Source organism: Danio rerio, chromosome 14 (assembly GCF_049306965.1).
Source record: "Danio rerio strain Tuebingen ecotype United States chromosome 14, GRCz12tu, whole genome shotgun sequence".
NCBI lineage: Eukaryota > Metazoa > Chordata > Actinopteri > Cypriniformes > Danionidae > Danio > Danio rerio.
The window spans coordinates 10,161,695-10,180,877 of NC_133189.1; the positions used below are offsets into that span (position 1 = coordinate 10,161,695).

Sequence of the window (19,183 nt, forward strand, 5' to 3'; positions counted from 1 at the left end):
ATTAAAAGAAAGATCAGCACCATTATCCACTATCGCGCTTAAAGCGAGCAAGCCAGGGCGAGCCAAAGTCAGTCGCGTCTTCACTGTCACTTCCGGGGCTTGATCGGGCCAAAGCGGGGCTTTCTCGGGGCCAGCGGCCAGCCTTTTTCGGCCCGCCAAATACCTTGGGTCAAAGAGGGCCAGCTGGGGCTTCGGGGTGGAGTGAAAGGAGAGGCGGACTTTGCTCGAGTCTGGTAAAGATGACTTACCGTCATTACACTAGTTTTCTGATCGCAGACGAGTACATGCGTCAAACAAATAAATAAATAAATAAATAAATAAGGGAAAGAAAACAGATTTTTGCTTATGACCGCCCTTATGTTTCCCTTTTAAATGTAAGGCTGTTGCATAAAATACATTAGTGACATTGCTGCGCCCTCCTCCTCAATAACCCATAATAATCTTTGCACCAAATTACAGACACAGCAGCCAGTACAGATTGTCGAGAGTTTTTGTTAAGTTTAAAAGGGGTGTTTGTGCATGACATGTGCCCATGATGCCGCGAGCGGCTGGGTTTCTCTCTTTTTTCTTTTTATTTTAGAGGTTATACACGATTATGAATACAACAGAAAGATACGAAACTTTACAAATGACATGTCCACTTTTGTAGACTCAAAACAATAGTGTCATATCTTGATAAAATAGCCTAAACTAGGCTATATTGAAATAATTTAAAGAATTACAAATATCAGATATAATAAAACCACATTAAATAAATAAACCAATATAAAACAAACAAAAGCTAATTATAACAATTTAGGTCAAACTGTTTTAAAGCCATATTAAACTTTCATTTTACAAAGGCCACTCTGAAGAAAATATTTTAGATATTTTTTTTAAAAACAATAAACACCGGAGGAGGTTTAAAATATTATTATATTTTGATATTAATCAAATCGTGCAAACAGCATTTTTTTGGGGTGAGTGAAAGCAAAAACTAGGCTATTTTTTTTTTGTCACCCAGTCCCTGTGCAGCGCCGCTTTACAGTTATTACCAGAGAATTTCTGTGGTTTTATATTATGGATGGGTGCGCTCACTGCGCAGGGTCATCCCTCCGTTAGTGGCGAGATCATTCGATGCACGATGCCAACAGTGGGTAGGCGAATAAATGAATATGATGAATGAAACACACAGGCCTGTGTGTATAAACAGATAATGTAATGCTGTACAGTTCCCCTTCGGGGGGAACTTCAGCACTATAAGTGGATTTGATTGTAAAATCCACGCATTGGGAGGTTCGGTTCAGAAGCTACTCGTCTGAAAGAGTATTGAACGGGCCAATTAAGAATGAATTGGCAGCGCAAGCCTGCGCAGGTGAGCGGCATAAGCAATCAACTGAGTATATAAGCTCACCTGGCGCCAGCAGACGCTATCCTTTTCGCTTCAGAGACTTTCTGATCGAGTCGATGAGGGTTCCTCCTGCTGTGACCAGCGATTCTGAGCGAACGAGAGCATTCTCCCGGTCCAGAGTGTGTACACGCAGTGGCAGACGGTCGAGCTGGGTTTCTCCCTTGCCTGGCGTTCTTTGGGTCCGGTCCTCCAGAGCGGTGCGTATAAAGTTGCAAACTTCACAGAAAGAGCAACACAGTCGTGCAGCACGTCCTTATCAGGACGGCGCTCCGACTGTGCGTTTCTGGATGCGGTGGTTTCCTGTCCTCGGATGATGGGCGCGGGCACTGCGTTGCATGTCTGGGGGTCCAGCATGTTAATGCGCTGCTCGCGGGCAGTTCATGTCGTCATTGCGATGCCATGACTGTTGCGCAAGATCGCGGTTAGCCTTTGCAAAAGGGCGAACCACCCCAGTTGTCCCCTGCTCTGCAGCGGGCACTCGGGCAGATCTGAGGGTTTCAGCGAGAGATAATCCGTCGCCCACGGGCCCGCGGACCTCCCGCTCCTCTAAGCGCTCCATCCAAGCTTCGGGCGGGGGAAGCGATCCGTCTAACAGATGGTAGCCCTTACGCCCGATGACACCGGAGACCAGATGTCCACCGCGGCATCGGAGGGTGGGCTTTCATTGTCCGATGATGATCCAGACCCGCTCGCCCCCTTCGGGCTGGTGAGCGCTGTCACTACGGATCCTGAAACGGACATGTTAGCCGTGCTTTCCCGGGCTGCTTCGGCCGTGGGTTGGAGATGGTTTATCCCCCAGCTCCGCGGCCGGACCGACTAGAGGGGCGTTCCCTTCTTCCCGGAGGTGCACAGTAGGCTCACGCGGTCTTGTAAAGCACTTTTTTCTGCTCGTGCTGCGTGTTCCTCCACCCTAACCACTCTTGACGGTGAAACAGCCAGGGGGTATGTGGCGATTCCTCAGGTTGAGTGCGCGATGGCGGTAAATCCGCGCGGCGCCTCTTCTTGGCGGGGTCCGCCTCGTCTCCCATCCAAAGCCTGTAAGTTATCTACCTCCCTCGGAGCTAGAGCTTACATAGCTGCGGGCCAGGCTGCTTCCGCCTTGCATGCGATAGCCACCTACCAGCGCTACCAAGCGCAGGCGCTGGCCGAGCTGCACGAGGGTGGGTCCAACCCAGGCTTACGAGCTTCGCACCGCCGCCGACTTAGCTCTTCGGACTACTGAGTCCGCTGCGTGTGCGTTGGGGAGGACGATGTCCACATTAGTGGTCCAGGAGCGCCACCCCTGGCTGATATGCGCAAAGTCGACAAAGTCCGCTTTCTTGACTTCCCCATATCCCCAGCCAGGTTCGGCGACACTGTCTGTGAATTCACCCAGGAATTCAAGGCGGTGAGAGAGCAGTTGGTGGGTGATGTCTTATCGGCTGTCTGTAGCCCGCTCCGCCCGCCGTGCCATTCATACCTGCTCCTCGCCGAAGGCGCCCGCCTACGAGAGCTGCTCCGCCCCCGCACACGCCTCTGGCGAAGCGAGCGCGTCGGGCACCTCGGAAGCAGGCAGCCCCCCTGCCCAGAACGCCGCTAAGTCCGGCAACGGACCGCGAAGCGCCCCTGGGACAGGCCATCTGGAGAAGAGGGAACTTGCTCTTTCCCCGCTGGAGGGCGGGGCCCCATTTTCAACGGCACTTTTTACTGCCATGAAAACATTATGAAAGGGCACTTTTCACTTCCCCAGATGTGACAGCCCGAAATCTGCCAGTCTGGGACGCTATACTTTCTAGCTTGCAGATTCGGTGCGTTTCGCCAGTGGCTCACGAGCGCTGGGAGGACGGTCTCCTTTCTCCCACCCCTCGAGCCTCCCCTCCGGAGCTCGGGTTTGGAGTGAGAGCAAATATCTCACCTCCAGCTTTTCCGTGGGACCCGCGAGCTTCCCGGATCAGCACACCCACTCCGCGCTGCCCCACTGCTGGTACGTCAGCGATTGTAGCGATGAGTCCATTAGCGAGAGCTCTGCCTGCCTGGTTAGCGCGGGCCAGCTCTTCGCGGTGGCTCATACGCACAATCAGACTCGGCTATGCGATTCAGTTCGCGAAACGGCCCCCCAAGTCACGGGTGTGTATTCACCAGGGTCAGCCCTCTGTCCGCCCCTGTCTTGTGAGAGGAGATTGCTGTCCTCCTGGCGAAGGATGCAATCGAGCCGCTCCCTCCAGCCGAGATGGAGAGCGGGTTTTACAGCCCACGCTTCATCGTGCCCAAAAAGAGCGGTGGGTCACGGCCAATCCTAGATCAGCGCGTTTTGAACCGCTGCCTGCACAAGCTGCCGTTCAGAATGCTCACGCAGAAGCGCATCCTCCGGTGCGTTCGTCCTCTGGGTTGGTCTGCAGCATTAGACCTGATGGACGCGTATTTCCATGTCTCCACTCTTCCTCGCCACCGACAGTTCTGCGGTTTGCGTTTGAAGGTCGAGCTTGGCAATACAAAGCCCTCCCCTTCGGGCTCTCTCTGTCTCCGCGGGTCCTCACCAAGCCCGCGGAGGGTGCCTCAGCGCCCCTTCGGCTCGCGGGCATCTGCATACTCAATTTCTTTACGACTGGCTGAATTTTGCCCTCTCTTGATTATGCACAGAGTTGATTATGCACAGAGACAAAGTGCTCTGGCACTTCCACCTGTGGGGGTTTCAGGTCAACCGAGAAAAGAGCAAACTCGCCCCCGTGCAGAGGATCTCTTCTCTCGGGCTGGAGCTGGACTCGGTCACCATGGCAGCGCGCCTCTCCGGAGAGCGCGCTCAGCTGATGCTGTACTGTCTGAGAGAGCTCGACAGTAAAATAGTGGTCCCACTGAAACTATTTCAGAGGCTCCTGGGGCATATGGCATCCGCAGCCGCTTCATGCCGCTCGGATTATTCTATATGAGACCACTTCAGCACTGGCTTCACGATCGAGTCCCCAGACGCGCATGGCACGCGCGCGCACACCGAGTCTCTGTTACTGCGCTGTGTCGCCGCGCCCTCAGCCTTGGAGCGACCCCTCGTTCCTACAGGCCTGGGTGTCTCTAGAACAGGCGTCCAGTCTTGTTGTCGTTTCAGCAGACGCTTCCAACACGGGCTGGGGGGCTGTGCGTTGCGGGCATGCGGCTGCGGACCTGTGGAAAGGTACCCAGTTGCATTGGCATATCGCCTGGAGCTGTTGGCAGTGTTCCTCGCTCTCCACCGTTTTTTTCCGGTGTTGGAGCGGCAACACGTGCTGGTCAGGACGGACAGTACGGCGGCGGTGGCGTATATCAGCCGTATAGGGGGTATGCGCTCTCGCCGCATGTCTCAGCTCGCCCGCCGTCTGCTCCTCTGGAGTCATCCGCAGCTGAAATCGCTGCACGCCATTCATATTCAGGCAAGCTCAACCGTGCAGCCGATGCGCTCTCACGGCAGCCTTGCGTCCTGGAGAATGGAGACTCCACCCCGAGTCTGTTCAGCTGATATGGGCGCGATTCGGGGAAGCCCAGATCGATCTGTTGCTTCCCCCGAGATCGCTCATTGCCAGTTGTTCTTTCCCTGACCGAGTGCTCTCGGCACGGATGCACTGGCTTACAGCTGGCCTCGGGGCACGCGCAATACGCGTTTCCCCCAGTGAGCCTGCTCGCGCAGTTACTGTGCAAGGTCAGGGAGGACGAGGAACAGTTTGCTGGTTGCGCCCCTCTGGCTCAACCGGACCTGGATGTCAGAGCTCTCCCTCGCGATAGCCCTCCCCTGGCAGTCCCTTCGAGAGAGCACCTACTCTCTCAGGGACAGGGCACCACCTGGCACCCTCGCCGATCTTTGAAGAGATTTTTAGACGCGAGGAAGACTTAGGTAACCTCCGATTGCGGTGGCTAATACCGTCACTCGGGCTAGAGCCCCCTCCCCGAGCGCGCCTATGCCCTGACGTGAAGTCTATTCACTGAATGGTGTGTCTCTCGCTGAGAAGACCCCCGTAATTTGCCAGATCAGCGTTGTGCTTTCTTTACGCCGAGAGAAGTTGGAGAGCAGGCTGTCGCCCTCCACACTCAAGGTTACGTGGCTGCCATCTCCGCTCTTATAACGCGGTGGCTGGCAGCACCGTGGGAACGCATAACCTCATCATCCGGTTCCTCAGGGGCGTTAACCCCGCCCCCTCTCATGCCCTCTTAGGATCTCGCCCTCGCTACACAAGCCGCGTCAGATCCCTTCGATCCTCGACTCAGTATTTTTCTGTCCCTGAAGACAGTTCTGCTGGTCGCGTTGATATCGATTAGAGGGTCGGGGACCCGGAGGCATTTTTCGGTCAGTGACTCGTGCCTGTAATTGGGCTGGCTTCTCTCACGTCCTGAGACCCCGCCCGCGATATGTGCCCAAGGTTCCTACCACTCCGTTTTAATATGAGGTAGTGAGCCTGCAAGCGCTGCCCTCGGAGGAGGCAGACCCAGCCCTTCTTATTGTCCAGTTCGCGTTTTGCGTATTATCCGGACCGCACTCAGAGTTTAGATCATCTGAGCAGCTCTTCGTCTGTTATAGCGGTCGGCAGCAGGGAAGTGCCGTACCGAAATAAGTTCCCACTAGATTGTGGATGCCTTTCTTTCACTATCAGAGCCGAGATGAGCCGCGTCCCCCGAGAGCGCGTGCGCACTCCACTCGGAGCTTCGCATCCTCTCGAGCGCGCGCACGCGGCGCCCCTCTAACAGACATCTGTAGAGCTGCGGGCTGGGTAACACCCAACACATTTGCAAGGTTTTACAATCTGCGAGTGGAGCCGGTTTCCTCAAGGGTATTAGGTAACCCTTGGTGATTGAGGAAACAATTCGGTAGGGTGTTGAAACACGCTTGCTGCGCCATTTTCCCTAACACGGAGATACGTGCGCCTTTTTATCTGTCAGTAAAGTTCCCCGTCAGGTGAGCCCTGCAGATTCCTCCGTGGCCCCCAGCACTGACTCAGCGGAGGAGTCACTTGCTGGCCCACTACGTTGTAGGTCTGCCCGCTGGTCAGCCCGCGTTTTGGGTAAAGGTGCCTGCTATGCGTGGTCCCCACTAGGCGATCCCATATGCTTATTCAGCCACGGTTAAGTCCCCCCCCCCTGGGCGGACCCGTGTCTTCCCTCCCCGCTAACCACTCTTTTGCTATGCGTACTCCCCCTTTTTAGGGCTAGTCCATATGTAAATTCTGCCATCTATCCCCCCTTGGGTAACGGATGGCCTCCGCAGCGTCCTCCCTATCGGGATTGCACGCTTCCCAACGTACTGTCGTATTTTCCTAGAATTATCTAGATGCTCACGACTTCCCAAAAAATATATATAAATCCGTAAAACTTCTGTTGAAGTAGGATAAATTAGGGCCAGGGACACGTTGGAGGACCGCGCCCCCCATGATGTGGGTGCGTCACGCTTGCTTCACTATCTCCTCATCGGGGGTGTTGGTAAGGTGCAGTCATTATGGCGCTTTCAATGGGCTCCCAATGCGTGGATTTTACAATCAAATCCACTTATAGTGCTGAAGTTCCCCCCGAAGGGGAACGTTCGAGGTTACCAAAGTAACCCTTCGTTCCCCGAGGAGGGGAACGGAAGCACTATACTCCGTCGCCATAATGACTGTCCCTTAGCTGTTGAAAGTCTCTTCAGCTTAAAAAGGATAGCGTCTGCTGGCGCCAGGTGAGCTTATATACTCAGTTGATTGCTTATGCCGCTCACCTGCGCAGGCTTGCGCTGCCAATTCATTCTTAATTGGCCCGTTCAATACTCTTTCAGACGAGTAGCTTCTGAACCGAACCTCCCAATGCGTGGATTTTACAATCAAATCCACTTATAGTGCTTCCGTTCCCCTCCTCGGGGAACGAAGGGTTACTTTAGTAACCTCGAACGTTACGGGTCATTTGTTTGTGTCGGTTGTCTTCATTTTAATGGTTTGGTGAGGATGCGATGGTGTGCTTTATCTGCCTGATTCCCGCTGAACTGGGTGGGTTGTGAGACGTTTGATTCGAGGGATGCTCTGGGGGCAGGGTTTGCGTGACGCGCTGCGAGCTACTAGTCTGACAGTGGAAACACGGCTATTGACTTCTGATGTGATTTTGTCAGGCCTTGACAGGGACTTTGTCAGTACACAGTTTATTTGGACCAGCTTCTTCTTGCTCTAAATTACAACCTGTACATGTGATATGTAAGGCTTGAAACTTACGCTGCTATTCTGAACCAATAGTCGGAAACAGAAAGCAGTTGAAGGATGGCGTGTTTAAATCCATTATTTATCTGACTCCATTGTAATTAATCTGACTCCATTAAAGTTGTTATCATCATTGATAAAGAGAAAGAATCTCTACGTCTTAAAGCAGGCAAAGTTGTTTATTAAGTTACATGATCAAATATACAGACATTAGAATGAAACAAACTAAGATACTGTATAAAGAAATTAGCTGTAACATCTGCACTGCTGAGCAACAAAGACAGTGAAACTGCCTTTGTTAGCATATGAGGCTACGCACCAGTGTGCGGGAGATGCAGAGTAAAAGCCATTCTCCCCGATCAACAGTTACCTTTCCTTATTATACCCTGTGCAAAGCATTGTCAAACATAAGTGAAAACCAACCCCCAAAACCAGCTGAACGTGAGAACAAAGTTGAAGAGATGAAGTGGGGGAGAAGAACATTAACATACTCTCCTCAGGCCATGACCCAACAATAGTAAATATATTGTAGATTGAAACACAATTAATCGATGTCTCTGTTGATTTCATCACTACAACACTGAAGTCATAAACTGTCAAATGACACCAAACATGACAAAGTTATCTCAAAGAAGAACACGAGCAGATGAATTGTGTATGGTGAAGAGCACATGGTTACTGTAAGCAAATGGCAGAGATGTGTATCGGAGCTGTGAGGAACTCTGCCTCACCAGGAGGACCCATCCCATGCTTGGAATGTCTCAGTAGTCCTTTATTAGCATAGAAGGAAATATATATCATATTTTCTCAGCTTACAGATATAAAAAAAATTTGCCTTTTTGTTCTCTGTAGCATGAAAAATAGGTATTTAGTTGTGTGTGTATTGTTTGCTCGTCACAGCTTGTAGGTCTTAGGTTAACCGGCTAGCAGTTTTCACGATGGACGCAGAAAGCGCTGCGCTATAAAACTTATCAATTTCAATTGCTTAAGCAGTACTTGGAGTTATGATGAAGAGTAGAGGAATACAAATACTGGTGTACAAACTGCAATTTGTTATCAATATGTTCATGATTTGGTCAGTATAATTACAGTTGAAGTCAGAATTATTAACCCAATGATATATTTATTTCCCCAATTTCTGTTTAATGCAAAGATTTTCAACACATTTGTAAACATAACAGTTTTGATAACAAATTTTTTATCTTTGCCACAGTACACAGTGTTTTACTAGATATTTTCAAGAAGCTAGTATTCAGCTTAAAGTGCAATTTAAGGGCTTAACTGGGTTAATTTGGTCAATTAGGCAAGTCATTGCATAAAGATGGTTCGTTCTTAGAACGTTGGGCTAATAATATTGCTCTTAAAATGACTTCAACTGTACATTTACTGTATCATGGCTGCTTGATAAGCCATAATGGGCTGCACTAATAACGACAGACTGGGTCATCAGACCAATCACAGAAGTATAGCAACTAAAAATAAAAAACAATCACATATTATAAGACAATGAATGTTTTTGACTGTGCATAAATGTCAGACTGTTGGAACTCCCAAAATCAATCTATAATAATGGATTGTAATTGGATAATAATTATCCATAATAGAGCCACTTTATTAGTTACACATGTCCAACTGCTTGAAAACGCTAATTTCTAATCAGCCAATCACATGGCAGCAACTCAATGCATTTAGGCATGTAGACATGGTCAAGACGATCTGCTGCAGTTCACACAGAGCATCAGAATGAGGAAGAAAGGTGATTTAAGTGACTTTGAACTGTCACTCCTGTCAGCTAAGGACAGGAAATTGAGGCTACAATTTGCACAGGCTTATCAAAATTTGACAATAGACGATTGGAAAAACGTTGCCTGGTCTGATGAGTCTCAATTTCTCCTGTGACATTTAAATGGTTGGGTCTGAATTTGGCATCAACAACATGAAAGCCTGGATCCATCCTGCCTTGTATCAACGGTTCAGGCTGGTGGTGTAGTGGTGTGGGGGATATTTTCTTTGGCCACTTTGGGCCCATTAGTACCAAATGATCATCATGTCAACGCCACAGCCTACCTGAGCATTGTTGCTGACCATGTCCACCCTATTTGACACACAGTGTACCCATCTTCTGATGGCTACTTCCAGCAGAATAATGCACCATGTCATGAAGTGTGAATAATCTCAGACTGGTTTCTTGAACACGACAATGAGTTCACTGTACTCAAATGGCCTCCTCAGTTACCAGATCTCAATCCAATAGAGGACCTTTGGGATGTTGTGGAACGGAAGATTCGCATCATGGATGTGCAGCCGACAAATCTGCAGTAACTGTTTAATGCTATCATGTCAATACGGACAAAATTTATAAGGAATTTTCCAGTACCTTGTTGAATCTATCCCACGAAGGATTAAGGCAGTTCTGAAGGCGAAAGGGAACCCGGTACTAGTAAGGTGTACCTAATAAAGTGGCCGGTGAGTGTATATTCATATAGAAAACACATATTACTTAAATAATTAATTATTTTATAATTCTGCTACTTTTAGATGTCAATGTGATTCCAACAATATAATTTAAGTTGTGGTGTGGTGATAATCTTAGAGTGTGCTTTTTAAAGAGCCCATATTATGGGTTTTTGAAAATTCCCCTCCATGTAGTGTGTAACACAGCTCTAAGTGAAGTGAAGTATCCAGTTAAGGCTTAAATCTGTTAGTGTACAGTGTTTAAAACGGTTGATTCATCTATAAAAGAGTCGACTCATAGTGCTTCAAACGAGTCGCCTTGATACCGATTCATTAGGTGTTTTGCCATGACGTACGAACGAAACCAAGTTATTCACGTGCACGCGCAAACCCGGGAGATTTCAAACCTGAGGCCCCGCCCTCTGACGCAGAAACTCAGACACACACACAAACACACACCCACAAACACACACACACACACAAACATGCCGGTCGATTGAAGTCACACTGCAGATGGATATATTGAGTCTCTACCCAAACATGAAACCTCAGCATTATAGCCAAGCAGTTGGAAACTTCTGGAAACTTCTGGAAGCTACATGCTACAAAGAATACTTCATCAGCGTTTGTTAAAGGAAGGATCAGTAAAGAGTAACTTATTGATGGACGTCAGGATTTTTCTTCCTCCATTTCTCAAGTGTAAGTACGTGCGATTAAAGTTGCCTCGTTGACTCTAGCTTGCAAATGTATTTAGTTGTGATTTGTTACTTGTAACCGCGTGTACTATATCAGGTTAACTGGCTTTATTCTCTTATCGCGTGCAAAGTCACGTTAAAAACGCGACGCGTGCTGCGTTAACGGAGCTCCGTGGACGAGGAGTAGTGTGTGTGTCTGTGTGCGCGCGCGCTGTCGTCCGGAGGTGTGTGTGTGTGCGCGCGCGCGTTGTCGTCCGGAGCAGGGTTAAGTGTGTGTGTGTTTGTGCAATATGTGTGTGTGTGTGTGTGTCTGTGAAAAGAGCAGAGTGAGAAGCTAGGAGATCTCCTCAACTGCTTTTGGAGTTTTTGCTCAATAAAATAGTTAGTCGTCTGTATTTTCAAGTCCATAGTCTGTATTTACATTGACCCACTGGCAGCTAAACTCCACGCCTACACTATCGAGCGTGTATGAACTGTGATTACTTTTATATTGCTGATTAGCTGTTTGGCATTTCACTCTGACTGAAGGCAGTCGACCAATCGCAACAGACTGTCATTGGTCCAATCAGCGCAGATTAGCTTCGCGCTAAGGAGGGGTTTGGGAACAAATGAATCACTGGACGATTCATACAGGAGTCGCTGGGATAATTAGGTAAAAATAAATGCAGATTATAAGACCATGAAAGTGTTTTTTGACCTTGCATGCATATTAAACTGTTGTTGGAGACCCTTACAACAAAGATATGACCCTATTTCATGTATAATATGGGCTCTTTAAAAACGTTATCATGCTTATATAAATTAAACCTAACATTCGATCACCACATCCAGAGCTGACGCACTAAAGTCTTTCTCCACACACAAATCTGTCAGCATGTTTGAGTTGGCTGAACGATGACTAAGAACTCTAAACAACTTGTTTTGTTTTTTCAGATTTAGAATCTCACGAGTATAACACACATTACAGAGTGTTTTGAGTTTATTGCCATTTCAGCTTCTCTAGATATGTTATGGCAAAACAAACAAACAAACAAACAAACAAACAAATATCACTTTTCTATAAAAAAATAAATGTTATAACAATAAAATATACAAAAACAGCAATTGATAATACATAAAATTAGTTTTTAAAGATTTTGACTTGACAAAAATTCGACCATTATTCAAAGACTTTTTTTATTCAAAGTTGTCTGATAATATTACAAACAGGGCAGTTTAACTTCAAAAGCAAAACTTTTTTAACAGAACTGCACCTGAAGAGATGCAGTATAGATTCTGAACAGAATGCAGCTTTATTTAAGCGTGTTAATAAATCGGAATAACTATAGATCACGACTGTAAGCTTATCGCCTACAGTACTTACAAGATAAAGCTGTTCTGTTTTTCTTACTAAAAGATGTTGCAGCTGTACAGTGGAAGAACTGAAACTCACCAACAGAGGCGGGCATCTCCCCCCACTGCAGCACTGTCTCCTTGGTGATGCGGCCATAGGTGTCAATATAGACGCCCTCGTCCTCGTAACACAGCAACAGCTCCATCCCACTGCTGCTGGGGAGGATGATGATGGCATGAGGCCGAATCAAACCTTGGATCTGAAACACACAGAGACTGTTATAAGAACAACAACAGCAACTGGCTTCATAAATGGAAATTGACCACCAGCCAATGTCAGCATTTCTATTACTTTATTAATGGATTTGAGAATTAAAAAAAAAAAAATTTAAGTGAAATGTAACATCAGTAGCAAGATTTCGGCAAAAAACTGACACTTTTTTTTAGATACAAATGCATCAGAGTAGTATATTAAAATGTTTTGTTAGTTTTTTTAAAGAGAGGAGTAGATAAGACAAAAATGGAAAAGCAAATAGTGTGAATTGGAAGAACAAACACTTGTCTGAAGTTATACTGTTATATTATTCTGACTGTTATATAAGGCTGAAATAATAAAGGGGTGGTCCACTATGATATTATATTTTAATCAACATCTCTGAATGTAATACGCTCAAGGTTTAATGCAAAGGGAGACATTGGGTTTTGCAGTTAGATTAGCAAAGCCTACAGCGAATGAAGTCTGTGGACTACAAAAAAATACATCCGGGTCAATGAGATCACAAGGGCTTTAGGTTACGGGCATACACCCCGTGCAGCAATGTTAGCTTCTGTTTTTTGTATTTGGGCTTCCAAAGGACACGACACAAAGAGAGAAGTGCTTACAGTTCAATTTTTGTTATGTTCCAGAGAATTATAAAAAATATATAGCTAGCACTTGACAAAGGACAGCTTCAAGAATCTCTTAAAGTTCAGTGCCGGATTTGGCTAAAACTTCTCCAACAGACGAAGCTGTGGATTGTGAGCCACAACCTGTAAGTATTATTATATGTTAAAATTGATCTGCTACAGGCACTACAGTTTCTAGTGGTAATGGTATGTTGTACAATTTACAATGGCACCAATAACAGTTTAGCAACAAATTCATATTCATCAGTCAAACTGCTGTAAACAGCCACAATATTCAGCAGCGAGTGCAGTGTCTCTCTATGTGGCCGCTTTCCGTGCCTTCTACATTTCAAATAAAAAAACTCACAATAGATATGTGAACGTTTCATGTTACTTACACATGCTTATTCCGAATATATGTAAAAGACACGTGTCAGATTTTATTTTAGAGACTGTTCATCAGGCACGTGCACACATAGGGCTCAACCTGTGCAGTGCACATGCCCTTTTTAGTCCTGGACAGAAAGTGCCCCCACGACACACACCCCCCCCTCCCCCCGCACACTTTACAGGACACGCATGACAACACTGCTGATCAGAACGCGCGCGACAACAGCGCTGATCAGAACGCGCGTGACAACACCGCTGTTCAGTACGCGTGACAACAACAACAACAACAACAACAACAGACTTCAACTTCACTTCCCCGTCTGGCAAAGAGGTGGTAATGTCTGCTACAACTGCACCAAAACTGGTGAGGTATGCTGCCTGAATTCTGGTCCTGGAGGTAAAAGGTTAAGCCCATAATTTTCTCTGTTTCAGCATGGTTTCCATCCCTACTGTCTCCACCATGTTGCTCTCCATATCCACTAGCTCCATCTTGGTTTTCCGTCTTTGTTATTGGCTATTTACCACCTTTAGTGGTCTTCTGCTTTGTCTTGGTTTCATGCTTCACAAATTCTCCAATATTCTTCAGGTCATTATTTTTGATGACAACAATTTGCCGTGTAGGCAGCGCGGTGGCACAGTGGGTAGCGCTGTCTCCTTTGCAGCAAGGTCGGTGGTTTGAGCCTCGGCTGGGTCAGTTGGCATTTCTGTGTGGAGTTTGCATGTTCTCCTCGTGTTTGCGTGAGTTTCCTCCAGGGGCTCCGGTTTCCCCCACAAGTCCAAAGACATGCACAATAGGTGAATTGGGTAGGCTAAACTGTTCGTAGTGTGTGTGAATGAGTGTGTATGGGTGCTTCCCAGTGATGGTTTGCAGCTGGAAGGGCATCTGATGTGTAAAACATATGCCGAATAAGTTGGCGGTTCATTCCACTGTGGCGACCTCTGATTAATAAAGGGACTAAGTCAAAAAGAAAATAAATAAATGAATGAATTTGCAGTGTGACAGCTACAATACTAGGGTGTTGGTTGCGAATGTGTTGCTAAATTAATTTTTTTCTGCAATACCATGCTAAGGTTTTGTTTTATTTGTATTTGTTTTATTTATTTGTTTGGATTTTTGCCAAAATCTTGGTCAATTTCATGTCAACAACTCCTTTAGAAATATCACTAGGAAAATCATGCAATACTTATTTTACCCACCATCTGCAAAATTATGCAAAATTAAGTTGCTTTTTAGAGAGGTTTTATTGAAGTTACTGTCCACCCTAAGCCACAATAATTTATTTTCAGGTCTCTGGATACAGAAAATACTTAATTTCTTTAACCCAGATCATTGGCTGCAATGTGACAATAACAAACCAGAGAATTTAAAACATCATTCAAGTTAAATGCAATACATATTAGTATTCATTCATTTTCCTGTCGGCTTAGTCCCTTTATTAATCTGGGGTTGCCACAGCGGAATGAACCGCCAACTTATCCAGCAAGTTTTTACGCAGCGGATGACCTTCCAGCCGCAACCCATCTCTGGGAAACATCAACACACACATTGACACACACACTCATACACTATGGACAATTTAGCATACCCAATTCACCTGTACCACGTCTTTGGACTGTGGGGGAAACCGGAGCACCCGGAGGAAACCCACGCGAAGGCAGGGAGAACATGCAAACTCAACACAGAAACGGCAACTGAGCCAAGGTTCGAACCAGCGACCCAGCGACTTTCTTGCTGTGAGGCGACAACACTACCTACTGCGCCACTGCCTCGCCCACATATTAGTATGACAGATTAATAAAAAATACTAAGAGCTGCCCTACTTGTTAACTGTAATGCATTTGACATTATGAAGATTCATTCATTATCACAAACTAAAAAGATGTCAATCGACTGACCATGTTAAAATCCAACACTTCTAAATCATTTTAAAGTTATGCCATACCTTTTGTCTTAGCAAATAAGAAAATTTTTACCACTTCTTACAAGCAAGTTCATCACATAAAAAAGTAGAATTGATATTCTCAATCATTGTATTTACATGCGTTTCATTAACACAATCACACACCTCCCACAGTACTTGCCTGACTCAAAAATACATTCACACACACTGTGCTGCCATCCCTCTGTAGAGCCACCACAATCCTGAGCATCAACACGGGCATCCAGAGCCGCAGAGCGATCTTAATCCTCTGCCGCGGGATTCTCATGAGCGCCAGCCACGCAAAAACACCACCGCAAACAAGAAGGATTGTGTTTCCAAGTGGGAGAGGAAGATTTACACCACGCAAAGAGCAGCTTGAGCGCAGAAAGAGTTTGCTTGAAACTTATGAGTGAAATACAACGAAAAGGAAGGAAAAAAAGGAGTGCGAGTGAGAATGTGAAAGAATGAACAAGAGTGAGAGTAAGCATGAACAATAGTATGGGAGGGAATGGATGAGAAGACGTTCTTATGGAAAGCTACATGATCTAGTGCCGCCCAGCCTCCAGTTCTGTTTCATACCGCTAGTTCACTCTAATTTTATCCACAGCCTGTTATTAGAAGAAAAAAAGCTGTCAGATAACAGGTCATCTCAATGGGCTTTTGCTTTGGGACCGTAGCGAAGGCTGCAGAGGTATTTTTGGATGAGAGATCAGTTTGGAGAAACTAGCACACACACACACACACACGCGCACAGATGTGAGGGTGAACTGGTCTTCGAGTATGTGGGACAGCACGCTGGATTGTGGGCTGGCAGTAGGAGGCGGCGGCACAGCCGTGGGTGAACATTACAGTCATCACTCTTCTTCTCTGGAAAGGATACGCTGCTGTGTGGGTGTGTGGGGACGTTAGGAATGGAGTGAAATGCAGCTCTATATCATCGTTTTTCTCACATTATTTATGTAGCTGTGCATATTATTTACACAATGTCTACATTTTAGAGTTTTAATGAAAAACTATGCATGGAATTTTTTTTTTTTATTGAAGGATGGATCTCACAGTATACTGTATGCTTATGCAGGCTTCACACACATTTTGACTACAAAAATTCTAGGACTTTCAAGTTAATTTTCATGACCTAATGTTTCATGTAATGTCTACGTATAAGTGGTAAATCATAAAAAAAACTATGAATGTTTGAATTCATTACAGGATATCATAAAACACGCAACAATCTCGTTACTTTCAATTTATTGTTATATCTATGTAAAATAGATGATGCTTACACAGCACTAATGATGTAAGACCATGTTTTTGGCCGAGAAAAGAAGTAAAAATAACTAACCTCCATTCCAGTATACAGATATTTGTCAAACTAACTTTAGTTAATAGTTTGTTAAGCTAGTAATAGTAGGTAAAACTACTACTATTGTAAAGCTGCGATCACACTGCATTTATCGCTCCATAGACTTCCATTCATAGGCATGCGAATGTGACAGACCAGAAACATAAACACGTGCGACAAGTTTCACATTTCACTTGGAAAATTCCAAAGTTGAAGCTTGGTGAATTCTTACCTGCGAAATCGCACTACGTGATTGTGTTAGACTAGAAGATCATTTAAAATAAGAAATTTAAAATATGGAGCAATCGCTCACGTTTATTAATGTCTAATGATATTGTTATACTCCACACCTTTTCGCAGCACCGTACGACAGAATTTCGCAAGCACAAGCTCTAGCGTGACCGCAGCTTAAGTTGCTTGGACAAAAACGTCTGCTAAATGATTAATGTTAATGTAATTTCTATGATTTTTCCAAAACCTTGTGGGTTTTTCTGTTTTTCCGAAAAATGTTCCTGGCCTGGAAAAGGCCATGTCAAAATTCCATGACCTTTCCAGGTTTTACATGATCGTATGAACCCTGTTGTCACATTTCACCACAAACATCTAAATTATTTTGATTGACTATTTTGTAGGGTATCTGCAGGTTTGCTAAATTTAGGACTTTTTAATACCACACCGAATGAAATTTAAGACCCACTAAATAGTATAAATTTTATAGTAGATTATTTGCTAAAAAAAGCACACAACTCAAGTAACTAATTACCATCCCCAGTCCATCTAGTTTTATTGTGTTCCGCCTACTTTGTTCTGGGTGACAAATATAAATAGATTTTAAAACAAAAATAAAATTTTCTTTGTAGGGTCGGTTTGATTGCATTTTTAACCCTTATGTGCTGTTGGGGATGTTTTCATTTACTCTGAGGTGATTTTGAGTCTTAATTTGCCCATAACTTTTTTTCTGAAATCATTCAGCTAGTAGAATGATTTTGATGACAAGTCTTATTTGGACATATATTTCGGGAAAATGCTCGGGGAAAAAAAACACCTCAACAATAAACTTGAGCAAACTTACTAACCTTTTGTTATGTTCGGGATGAGAACATCCACTGAATTAAATTGCTGTAAAAATGCATCAGATAATGTATTTTTTTTTTCAATTTCTTTTGTATAAATCTGTTAATTAACCTCATTCCAGATCAAAACAACTAAATTGCTTAGAAAATTACAAGATATTTACTCTTTAATTGCCAAATTTATAAATGATGTCACTGATTTGATGTAAAAGAACACACAAAATGTCGTATTTTTCAATATAAAAAGTAATTGTTGACTGGATTTAAAAAAAAAAAAAACTTTTAATCACAGTCTTGGACATGTGAAACAACATTGCTTTGATGGCTTGTTTTTGGTTGATTTTCATTGTTTTCATTTGTGGCTCTTGCAATTACATATGAACTCCCTCTGGACTTGTGTAACCCTGATTTACCAAATTGAATTGATGCACTCAATAGCACTTTTAATAATTTAGTTTTTGTATAGTTGCAGAGCAGTGCATGATGGGTTACTCACATGACTGGGTAGGTAAAGATCAAATGGAGTCCCTGAGTCCACATCGATAGCATGGAAACCGTTGTGAGACCCATAGATGACCTTTAACCTCTGTCCATTCTCCACCGTCAGGTCCACGGAGAGGGGCTTCTGAGGCAGAGAGCTGAAGGACTGACCAAACATAAAGAACAATTTACTCAACTGCTGAGTATAAACAAACTGAACACACAATGATTACAAAAAATATGCTTTTTATTTATAATTTTACCCTCCTTGAGTTTTTTCTTTAACACATTACAGTAAAATGATTTTCCTTTCTGAAAATTGTGTTCTTATTCAAATATTTCCCAAGTGCTGTTTATTTCAGAGCAAGAACATATTTTTACAGTATTTTTTATTATACTTTCTTCTTTTTTTCTAGTTTGGCTTGAATAAAAGCCATTTAATTTTTTTAACATAGATTTTAAGGTTAATATTATTATAAGATTTAGTTTTTTTGATTGGCTAAGGAACAAATCACTGTTATTGTGTAGTGACTTGCTTAACCTAAATAACCTAGTTAAGCCTTCAAATTGCACTTTAAGCTAAATACTTGCAAAATAACTAGGTTACCTAAATTACTATTAGTCAAGCATGTACTAATATGTACTGTCATCATGGCAAAGACAAAATAATTAAGTTATTAAAAATGGCTGTTTAAAATGCATTGAAAAAATCTTTTCCTCACTAATATTTGAAAAATAGGGAAACTAAAACTAATAATTTCACAGGAGGTTTAATAATTTGGCCTTCAATTGTGTGGTTTACCTTCAGGTCTAACACAAGTGTGTTACTAATTTTGTAAATCCTTACAAAACAAGCCTCATTTTGTAACCCAACTTACATTAAAACATTTTCCAGAAATATGCAGTTAATTTGTGATGTGTGAACAGAACTGCAAATTGAGATGTTTGTTGTCATGTCAGATATCCTAAAACATTTCTCAGCACTCAAACAAATTTCAAGCCCAAACTGTTTGACACCAAACTTTCAAAAGAATCCAGCAGATACAAGTAACATTGTAATTAGTA

At 44.4% G+C, this 19,183-nt stretch overlaps 1 protein-coding gene across 4 annotated transcripts in view; it reads right to left on the reverse strand.

The window, feature by feature from the left end:
• Window positions 1–19,183, reverse strand: part of si:zfos-2326c3.2 — a 117,999-nt gene that overhangs the window by 6,086 nt on the left and 92,730 nt on the right. For all 4 annotated transcript variants that reach the window (XM_073922543.1, XM_021481119.3, XM_009307764.5 and 1 more), the window contains 2 exons: window positions 18,135–18,284; window positions 12,127–12,286 (listed from right to left, as the gene is read on the reverse strand). In XM_073922543.1, coding sequence (XP_073778644.1) covers window positions 12,127–12,286; window positions 18,135–18,284 — 310 coding nt within the window. The remainder of the gene's footprint in view (window positions 1–12,126; window positions 12,287–18,134; window positions 18,285–19,183) is intronic.